The sequence below is a fragment of the Lycium ferocissimum genome, chromosome 9, assembly GCF_029784015.1.
Source record: "Lycium ferocissimum isolate CSIRO_LF1 chromosome 9, AGI_CSIRO_Lferr_CH_V1, whole genome shotgun sequence".
NCBI classification, from domain to species: Eukaryota; Viridiplantae; Streptophyta; class Magnoliopsida; order Solanales; family Solanaceae; genus Lycium; species Lycium ferocissimum.
The window spans coordinates 55,733,144-55,744,576 of NC_081350.1; the positions used below are offsets into that span (position 1 = coordinate 55,733,144).

Genomic DNA, 11,433 nt, shown 5'->3' on the forward strand with positions numbered 1-11,433 from the left:
CTCCAGCAACAAGCATGAAGCTGCTGCTTCAGAAGATAACCTGTTCTTATGCATTAGTATTAGCAAATTCCATCTATCTAATATCCTCTTAAAATGCTGAGAGCAAGACGAAGTATCTTCCTACTAAATTTTATGAAATTAAACTTCTTTTTTCGCATTGCCAGAACCTCAGATCTAGTGATTGAATGGATCTGTAGCTTTAGTACATTTGTATTAACAAGTTTTTAAAATCTCACTTGTTCTATCTTAAAATACAAATCCCTAACTATAAGAATTCCTCATGAACAACAAACTTAAGGCAAGTGTATTCTACTAAGCGTTAGTCCTACTTATTGGTATCACCTACATACAAATTTTGCTTCTGTAGTGTTCTTCCCTTTGTTTCGCACATGAATTCCAAGGGATTGAAGTCTCTTGTGCAGACATGACAACAACTTTCTTACATATAACTTTAATTAGGTCTATCATGTCTCCTTTTAACACCTCCAATTATAATAGTGCCGCACCCACTGGTCGGTACATTTGGAGGTCTATGTATAACATAATAGACTCATCTCATGTGCCTCTCATTTTATACTCTATGCGTGCCCACTAATATCTTTTCCCAAATATAATTATTTTGAATCTTAAATCTCCCATCATTGTTCTTCTTTTACATGAAGCATTGTATTGCCCTTGTCCACCATCAATACAAAGAAAGGCAAGTATAAAAGGTGTTGGATCTTACTTTACATTGCTATTCTGGAAAAAGATGCACTTACATAAACACCCTCTATTGCTTTACAACTGAATCCACTGCCTCAACCTGTTGCTTAGCAAGATACCTCTCCCTCCGCTCCTTCTAAAAAGCATATAGTGAGCAGAAACAGTGTTAGAGGAATGAAGTAGGCCAGGACTTAGAATGATTCATGTAATCATGTCTTTACACAAACAGTAGATACACTTACCCATTCATCTACTATTAAACCTTCTCCCACAACTTTCGGACCTGTTTCCACTAGAGGTTTCTTATCAGCTTCTGTTGCAGCAGCCTCAGCTTGGGCCAGCTGAAGTTTTAGTTTATCCAGTGCCTTTAATCATTCAAATACTTTGGTTGGAGATTGCCTATTAGCACACAATGTACAAACAAACAAATATAACATGCCTAAATCTTACCGGAGAAGGGCGTTCAGGGTCCAAAAACACCACCTTTAGAGTACGCTCAATAGTGACTTGATCCTTTTGTTCTTCAAACTGCATAAAACAAACCAATGAGGGTTAAACCACTAAGAACTATTACTTCGGATTAGGAGCGGCAAACGGGTGGGTCAGATATGGGCAGGTCGAAATGGGTTAAACAAAAACGGATAAAATATCCAACCCGCCCAGATTTAACATGGATAAAAAATGGTTTAACCGACGGATAATATGGATATGCATATCTTTTCTTTTCTTTTTCTTCTTCTTTTTTTTTTTTTTTTTGTTTTAACCGTGGTGTCGGGGCTAGCTTAGCTGAGGGTCTTTCGGAAACAGCCTCCCTATCTTCCGAGATAGGGGTATGGTCTGCGTACACTTTACCCTCCCCAGACCTCACATTGTGGGATTTCACTGGGTATGTTGTTGTTGTTGTTGTCGGGGCTAGCTTGCGCGCACCTCGATTAATTCCACGGGATATCTGCCACCTCCCACCAACAACAAGTACCGGTAACTCTGTCCACCAAGGCTAGAACAGATGGAAAGAATTCACCTAGTGTTTTCTCTGCTGGGATTTGAATCTGATCCATATTATCCATGGCTTTAGGAATAGTCAGGTAAGAACACAATCTAAAAACCAAAATAAGCTTCTTCTTTTTTTAAATTGGTAACAGTAAAAACCAAAATAAGCTTAAACTCCCATAAAGCAAGAACTCATGAAAAATAACAAGCTAACATATGGATATCCATATTATCCATCTAGATATCCAGATTTTTAGTAAATAATATGGATAATATCCATATTTGATCCGTTTTAAAAAAGTTGATTATCCAACCCATATCTAATGGGTCGCATTGAATGGTTATTTGTTTCTTTTTACAATTTTGCCAGCCCTACTGAGGATACAGACCAGATATTCGATATATAAGGGCAACGGAAACCACACATTTTCGTTTTGGTTGTGACCTGTGATTTACCTCTTACACTACAAAGTTTTCTCCCATGAATAGCACCCAGGTCAAATAGAGTCCTACTGCTGCACCAAGACTACTTTCCTAGGAGTAACCCATGATGACGAAAAGAAAAAAGAACCAAAGATATCCAGAATGATGAAATTTATGACTGCAAAAAATGGAAAGAAATGGATTATGTATGAAATTATTATCCTTCTGATTTTTTGTATTAGAAGAGGTGGAAAATTTACACTTCGGAGTTGCATACAAAAGCAAATAAATATTATTAAGTTCTGAGAAGTTTCTAATCTCAGTAATAGGCATTCTGTTCATCATCAAAGCCAATATTAAGATGTTTAACTTTTGAGATTAGCAAAGAAACTTATCATTAAAAAAAGCTTCACCTCAAGCATATTTATCAAAGGCTTTTCATTGTAAAGTTCGTCAACATTGGTTATTCCTGGCAAACAAGAACATGAATATGTAGACGGAAGACGAAGAGCGAACACACCATATGAATATAGCCAACAGTCCAACACCAATTAGTTTTTAGATCCTTGGTTAAACAGATTTGTCTAACAAAAGGGTGTCAAGTACAGAGCTCGTAACCTCATCTAACAAATTACTAATATGTTTAATGCCAGTTAGAAACCAACAATCATCTAACAAGATGGCAACGTTCCAGGCTGCCAGCAATTCGTAGAATATTCAGTTATTTACATTCAAAACATCTGATGGAAGAAAAACTCTGTTTATTGAACACTGAAGATTACAGAAGCTGATTTTTTTTTATTGGTACAAAAGCTGATTTTTCTTAATCATTGTTTCTGAAATATCTTTGAGCAATTTGGATTGGTTCCATCCAAAGAAGATACACGCAATAGAAAGGCAAACAAGAAACTTAAGGACTTCCAATACAAAGCACATTTAAGTCCATGATCTAAAAAATCCATCTGGAAATTTTCATTTCCATCAAGTTTGAAAATTTGCATTGAATGGATACTAATAAACAGGATTCCGTCAGTAACAAATTCAACGTGTGACACAACAAAGTACACATGCATACTAGCCAATAAATAGTGATGGCACCTAAAGATTTTCTGCTCTCAAAATGCAATATAGAGAAACTTGTTATTTTTGAAGACCTAGTAGTTGGATTAACTTACCAACTCAGGTACATAATCAGTTCCTTCTTTCACCTTCAAACTTATGATCTTGAACTTCACCTTGGTCTTTAGATCTATAGGCTTCTCATTGTTCTCAGGTTGCTCAATAAACTTGAACACTGTCAACCAGATACATAATGAAAAATAAAGGGAAGATGTAAAAGCAAATATATATTTTTTCAGTCAAAACAAATAGGATATGAAATAAAAAGTGAGGGAAGATGGATACCAGTGGTAATCAGGCTTTCACCAGGTGTAAGAACACCTCCAGGAGGTCGCATGTAGCAGCTCTTTGGTGCAGTAGTTTGAAACTTAAACATTCAAAAGGAACCAGAAACTTACTTAAAAATTCAAAAAGTAACTAGAAGCTTAAAGCATTGCTTATATTTTATCATCCATATGGATTAACGGTTAAGATAACAATACAATATATTTAAATCGAAATACACCACAAATTTTAGTATAAATCAGTCGCGCAAAAAGTGATGCAGAAATGGTAAAGCCAGTACAAAGTAATGAAAATGCAGTTGTTATGAATGTCAAAAGCTTTAAAGGTTGCAAACAAAAGGGTTGAACAAGAAATAGGGAAAAGTAGTCTACCTTGAATGCGACATAAGATTTGCTTGTGTTCTTAATCTTTACAGCACTCTTTGCCTGTTTTCCCGGTTCATCTTCAGAACATAAAAGTAAAACAGTAACCATCATTCTATCATTGCTAACGATACATAGCTAAAACAGAATTTCATCGCTTCAAACATGAAAATAATATTATATGATACATGACCCTTGATAGGTGGTGTGGAGATCGAGTATCAGGGTAGAGGGTTAGTAAATTGCTGCACGGATTTTTTTTCTGTCCTAGGAGTAGTAGTATCTTTTTTATGTTTGCTTACTCTTAGATGGTTTGGGCATGTGAAGAGGAGAGACACAGATGCCCCAGTGCGGAGGTGTGAGAGGTTGGCCATGGATGGTTTCAGAAGAGGTAGGGATAGGCCGAAGAAGTATTGGAGAGAGGTGATTAGACATGACATGGCCCAGTTACAGCTTACCGAGGACATAACCTTAGATAGGAAGGTATGGAAGACTCAGATTAGAGTAGAAGGCTAGTAGATAGTCTCGTTTATCCTTTTATATTAGCAGTCGCATTATCGCGCTATAGTTTCTTGTGCTTTGATTTCTGCTACAATCTGTTATTTCTTGTACTTTGATTATCTTATTTTATCTGTGGTAGCCACTGTCCCTTTGTAAACTGCTTCATCATCACTTAGTCGCTTTCGTTATTTTCATTTCCATATCGCTTTGAATTTCTTGGCCTTATCTGACCTTTTCTTATGCTTTCTATTGAGCCGAGGGTCTTTCGAAAACAGTCGTCCTACCTTGGTAGGAGTAAGGTCTGCGTACACTCTACCCTCCCCAGACCCCACGTTGTGGGATTTCACTTGGGTTGTTGTTGTTACTCTTGGATCCCTTGATTGTTTCTTTCAATTTGTTATCTTATTATCTTGCTGCTTCACTGTTATTAACTTATTATTACTGCTGCTTTTTATCTCTCCTTGAACCCGGAAACTCTCTACCCGTCACAAGGTAGGGGTAAGGTCTGTGTACACTCTACCCTCCCCAGACCCCACCTAGTGGAATTAGTGGGATTATACTGGATATGTTGTTGTTGTACAAGGAAAAATTATTTCCTTGATAAATCATTTTAAATAAATTTCCAGTGTTTGATTACCTTAAATGGTGGAAATGTTCTCGAAGAATGTACTTTCCACCAAAAAGCATCTTCATTTCACTTATGGGAAAAAACTATTTTGCTTTACAAATATCACAAAACTCGGACTACATATCACTTGATTATCAGTATTTAATACTCCACCCAGTACTAGTAATAAATGTGAAGCCAGGATTTTTAGTTTATGGGTTCTGAACCACATTTACTTACTGGATTCTGAATAGATTATTTGTACATATGAAATGAATTTTTTAAACACAAGTACAAAAATTGAGCCCAAATTACTTGCACTAAGGCTCCGCCATCATACATTATCATATAAGTCTCATATAGTATCATGTAACTTTATATCTAACCTAAAACTAGACAAATGATCTAGAAAATGATTTTCCAAGGCAAAACACTTTCTCTGAAAAATTAATCAACAACATTTTCTTCATACCAAACGGCTTTAAAATGCAATAAAGTAGTAAACGCGTAAATTAATAAACTCGTGTGAGCATAGGGTTTAGGAGCGATGATTCACAAGGAAAATAGAGATAGCTAAAAGGATCAAGCCTGAGCCTATGCCTAGCCGGAAATATCAATTTAAAGAAGGGGCAAAGCCACCAGAGATAAATTGGCTATTTCATGTAGCTATAAATCATCTCATTAAGGGTAAAACGGGTGTATTAAAGTTAAATTGTTACTAGAAAGATATCATTCTTTTTGGGATTGACTATAAAAAAAGGAAAGAGTGTCACCTAAAATTGGGACACAGATGTAGTACTCCCTCCGGTTCAAAAAGAGTGTCTACATACCAAATCAAGGAAAAATGAACCTCATTTTTTCCAAATTTGCCCTTATTAAGTGATCAAATTCCAATACCTATCTAATTAGGGGTAGTTTAGTCAAATTACCGATTCTTTTACCTAGGAGTTAGTATTTTCTTAAGAAATATGCCAGTTAAAACGACTAAACAGATACTCTTTTTGAACCGGAGGAAAACAAGAGCAGCCAGTGCACTAAGTTCCCGATATGCACGGGGTCCGAGAAAAGGCCGGACCACAAGATCTATTGTACGCAGTCTTACCCTACATTTCTGCAAGAGGCTGTTTCCACAGCTTGAATCGCAAACTTTACAAGTTACTCCTGGGCTCCTTCAAAAATGTGAAGGAAGGATGCAACACGAGGACTTCCCAGGAGTCACCCATCCTAGTACTATGAGTATCATTAAATTTAATATCTAACCTAAAAGTGGAAAATGAAATATAAAGCAGTAAAGGCGTAAATTAATTAAACTCACAAGGAAAGTAGAGATTGCTAGAAGGATCAAGACGGAGCCTACGCCTTGGTGGAAATATAGATTTATTGAAAGGGCAAATCTGGAATTTTGCGTCGGATAGCTGTCGTTTGTGGTGGTCGACGGTAGCAGCCATTGGAAGAATAAAAGTGGAGTTTCGATGATAAGTAGTTCCAATTTCACGTAATAAATATAAATAAATTTAGGGAAATGAATGTTTGACGCTTAAGTGGAGGTTTACGTTGACTATAATTTTTGGGGAGACTTTAAGGTCAAAAAGTTTGGTAAGTTTAACAACTGCTCAAGTCAGTTTATAAATAATCTTTTACTTATTTATACACTTTATTAATACACAATATTATATAACATTATACAGTATTATACTAAAAAACATTATATGTAATTTATCAACCTTGTAAGGTGTTTGATAGTGTATAAAAGGTAAGGTCTTTATACACAAATATGAGCTAAATTGGATGTTTATACACAAAATATGAACTATGTGGCATAAATATTTTTTAAAATAGGCATCAAGCGTAAAATTCCCATAATTTGTTACTTATTTATGAATTTTATTAAAGGGTTAAGGATAAAATTTACTCCTGAATTATATAAAAATAAACTTGTCCTCTTTAGATAGTTGGAGTTAAATATGCCCTATTTGTTACTAGTTGGGGTCAAATCTACCCTGAATTATGACAAATGGAACAAATTTGCACTTATTTTTAAATGGTAAAAGCTTAACACCTGATGATGATTAAGAATTATTATTTTTAAAAACAGAAGGGTAATTTGAACCTTCGCATATTAATTTAGTGAAGGGGCAAAGCCACCCGAGTTTTCCATCGGAGTGTTGTCGCTTGTGGTGGTCGACGGTGGCCATTGGAAGACTAAAAGTGGAGTTCCGATAATAATTTCTAATTTCAATCCATAAATAAATTTATTACACTCAATTCCAATTACCTAGGTGGCTTTCCAAAAAAGCCCCTAGGGAAATGAACGTTGGTGTTTAGGTGGAGGCTGTAGGTTGACTAAAAAAAATTTCTAAGACTGTGTCAAAAAGTTTGGTAAGATTGGAACTTTAGTAAGCTTATTAACTGGCCAAATTCGTTTCACAAATAATTTTATTTATTTATGAATTTTATTAATTATAAAATTGCAGATAAATTAAATTCAGTGAAAAGTTATAAATTTGTTTTAGCTTATAAATAGGAAAATAATTTAAAGGGAAAAAAAAGTCAAAATCACGTTCTGCTTTACTATGTTGTTTATAATTGTCTTTGTTATACTATAGGATCAAAATGATTCGTATCGTTATGAAAATTTACCCCTTCTATTAACGAATTCTCTCAATTACCTTTCAATACCCAATTCCAATTATCTCCAAGCCTAAGCGTACCAATAATAAAAGCATCTATGTATGCTCTTTCTATTTTAAAGCTTTTAGAAATGTTTTATTACTAAATTAAAAACTCTTCATTTGAATTATTTTTATTTTAAAGTGATTTCAAAAACAACAAAAAAAACTTTTATGAGAAACAGTTTGTGTTTGGCTAATTCATTTGAAAAGTATTTTTGACTACTTTTAATAAGTAGATTGTGTTTGGCTAATCTTCTTAAAAAATGCTTTTCAGTGTCAAATCACGAAAAAAGACAAGTATCAATAAACGTTTATTATCAATATTATTTTACAGAGAAAAATTAGTTTAAAAGTTATTATGAAAGACTTTAATCAAGTTTTTACTTTTAACTAATTAAAATTTAAAAGTGCATATAAAATTTGTTAATTAATATAATACATAAATAAATAAGAAATCATATTGATAGAATATGATTATGATGATTTAAATATACTAATAAACTACGACCAAAATAAAATTTAAAATCATTCCACAAATTAAAATTCAACACAAAAATAAGTAGAATCCTTCATACATTATGAAGATTCTCAATGATTTCATCCATAATAGATTAATGAGGGATATACTTGGTAAATATGTATTTATTGTAGGGATATTTTTGTCTTGAAGAAATTTTCTGCTTCTCCCCAACCATAGAAAAATTGCTTCTGCTTCTACTTAAAAGCAGTTTTACTAATTAGCCAAACACCTCAAATATTCAAAAAAAGTTTTTTTTTTTTTTTTTTCACAAAAAGCTCTTTTGACCTCAAAGTAGCTAGGCCAAATAGGCATCATAGTAACATTGCACCATTAGTTGTAACATTGCACCATTAGTTGGCGATAATAAAATTGTCGACTTGTCAAATTTGAATTTAGAACTTGTATTTGTCAAATTGGCTAGGCCTCTACTTAGATTTTGTATTGGCAAATCATATTGAAAGCGAAAATTATTTGACTGGACATGTAGTTAACATAGAAAGGATTACAGTCAATTGTTGATCTCAATAAAAGTTAGATGAACCAAAGATTAGTCAGATCATCAAAAATAAGCTTTTGAACTCGTCTTACTCAAACCGGATAATAGGAGCTCGAAAACATTCATCCAAAAAGATTCAAATTGTTCGAATAAAAGATGATTCATATGATGACCTGGTCTCAACGTATTTGAAATTTTATATAATTACATTTAACGCCTACAATCTCCAGTAATGAGTAAAACTGCTGAAAATCACGAAAGCAAGTATCATTAGTTGCTTTATAAGTTTCTCACTTTCCACTATTCATCTGATTTCACCTTATTGCATATGATTTTATATTTAATTTCAGTCTATTTCATTATTATGTGAGTCGAAATTAATCAGAAGTCTTTTAGCCTTGCTTTTTTCAATTAGTGTAGAAAGGACTAAAATTAATTGCTGATCTTGGTAAAAGTTAATTGAACCTAAAAAATAATCAAATTGTCCAAAGCTAATCTTTTTGAGCCCGTCTTACTCAAATTGGATAATAGGAACTCGAAAAATTGATCCACTTAGATTCAATATTGTCGGGCAAGAGACAACTGAGATGACGATCCGATCTAGAAGTACTTGAAATTTCATTTAATGTTTATGCTCTCAGCCATATAACAATTAAAGAATTACGAAAACAGTTATTATTGGCTATCTTATAAATTTCTCATTTTCTCATTACTCATCTGATTTAACTTGATTGCATATCAATTTATATTTAATTTCAATTGATTTTATTATCCATAAAACTTTATATTTAATTTCGATCAATTTCATCATCATTATTGTCCATAAAAAAATCATCATCCGAGTCGAAAACATTAATAAGAGATATCTTTTGCATTTCAATTACTCGAAGATTAATTAAAAAAAATTATTTTTACTTTTTAAATTATGTCAGAGCCTTTAGAGATATTCTCCATCTGAATCAATAATAATCTTTTTATCTCATAATTTCTCAATAAGATCTATACAACTCCTTTTTATCTTTTTAAGAAGATTGTTTGGGTTGTCTTATTTTAAGTGTTCATTGGCTTTTAAGCCTTTTTTTATTATTATTATTATTGGTATTTGAGAAAAATAAAAATAAAATACTCTTAAACACTTAATTTTAGGCAAAAAATAGTACAAAAACAGGTCAAAAAACTAAAAGTTGGATTCCAAAATATGACTTTTAGCTTTTAGTTACCGAGCCAATCGAAACATCCTCCAAGTCACTTCCATTTCATCCGCATTGTAAAAAAGTTAAGCATGATTTAAATTAATTAATAAGATCTACAACACTCCTTTTTATCTTTTTGTCTTTTCAAGTCACTCTCATTTCGTTCACATTGCAAAAAAGTTAAGCATGAGTTAAATTTATTAATAAGATCTATAAGACTCTTTACTTATCTTTTATCTTTTCAACTCACTTTCATTACATTCACTTTGAAAGGACCTCATTATTATGAACTCGACTGATTGAGTACTTAGACTGAACAAATTTGTTTTCATTTAGAGAATCTACTTATTAGATCTTAGGTAATAAACACGTCTAGTACTGGCTTTGACTATGTTTATGTGACATCAAAGTAAAAGATTTAGACTTTGACTTAAAAGTTTAAGGAGCACAATTGATAAAATCATGTAACATATCATCACGTTAAAGTAAAAGATTTAGATTTTAACTTAAAAGTTTAAGGAGCGCAATTGGTAAAATGATATAACATATCATCACGTCGTACTTAAAAAAACAACATTTATTGATTTCTCGTCATCATCATCATCAATATATACAAGACAAACAGGGAGCTAAGATTGACACTAAGCTACCCATGGGGTGTGATTCTTTCTCGAATCCTAAATGCTCGGTGCGCCATGCTTAGAAAGCTTAGTTTGACACTACTATCAATAAGGTCCCCAGCAGCTCAAGTACATAACATTTCTCAAAGACTCTTCAGATTTCTTCAATTTTTGCTCCCTCATCATCTTATTAGACATAATTCTTGATGATTTTCCAGAAAACCTCTTAGCTTGATGAGAATAATTATGCTTAGTGAAATTAGCCTTAGCATGTTGGTACAATAGCCTTATAGGATAATTCCATCTAGCAAAACCTTGATCTTTTAATGCCTCCACTGCTCCAATGCTAGTTGCCACTATCCATGCTCTTCTTGATGAACTCATTTTCTTGAACTTTGATGAAGTAATTGGTATTTGATTTGAGATATTTTTGGATAAAGAATGGAGTGACAGTGTGTTTATATAGGAGGATATGAAGGAAAGCTATAGGAAATTGCTGTTTTGGGATGTGGGAAAATAAGGCGGTGAGAGGGATTATGCTGTCCCTTGCTTTTTAATGACAAGTGGGGTGTGTACACTGGATGGCAGAAAAGGAAGGCGGTTTATTTGGTTTGTTACGGGTAATTTGATTGACACAAATTGGTTAGTGGTTACCGAAAATTGCTATCTTAAATTATTTTTTTGTTTTAGAAGTTCAACACATAATTAATTATTTTTTCTCATTTTATTCTTCATAAAATTTTATCATTAATGGAAATTATATATAAGTAAAAATAGAATTTTATCATTAATAGAGATTATATATAAATAGAGTAAACATTTAATGAGGAGATCCTAATTAATATTTCTTAATTATGAGCGTGTAAAATAAAAAACAGACGGATAATTTGAGACGGACAGAGTACAAAAGAATTTTTATTATGATTTAAGTATTGTCATA

General features: G+C 32.9%; 1 protein-coding gene across 1 annotated transcript; it reads right to left on the reverse strand.

Moving 5' to 3' along the window:
* Positions 1–597: 597 nt before the first annotated feature.
* On the reverse strand, positions 598–6,530 carry LOC132031328 (vesicle-associated protein 4-1-like). Its single transcript, XM_059421246.1, has 7 exons — positions 6,308–6,530; positions 3,894–3,964; positions 3,523–3,604; positions 3,294–3,412; positions 1,156–1,233; positions 948–1,070; positions 598–841 (listed from the first exon to the last, which is right to left on the reverse strand). Exons 1-7 carry the CDS (start codon positions 6,438–6,440, stop codon positions 773–775), a joined length of 675 nt encoding a protein of 224 aa, XP_059277229.1. The 5' UTR covers positions 6,441–6,530; the 3' UTR covers positions 598–772.
* Between the last annotated feature and the right edge of the window lie 4,903 nt (positions 6,531–11,433).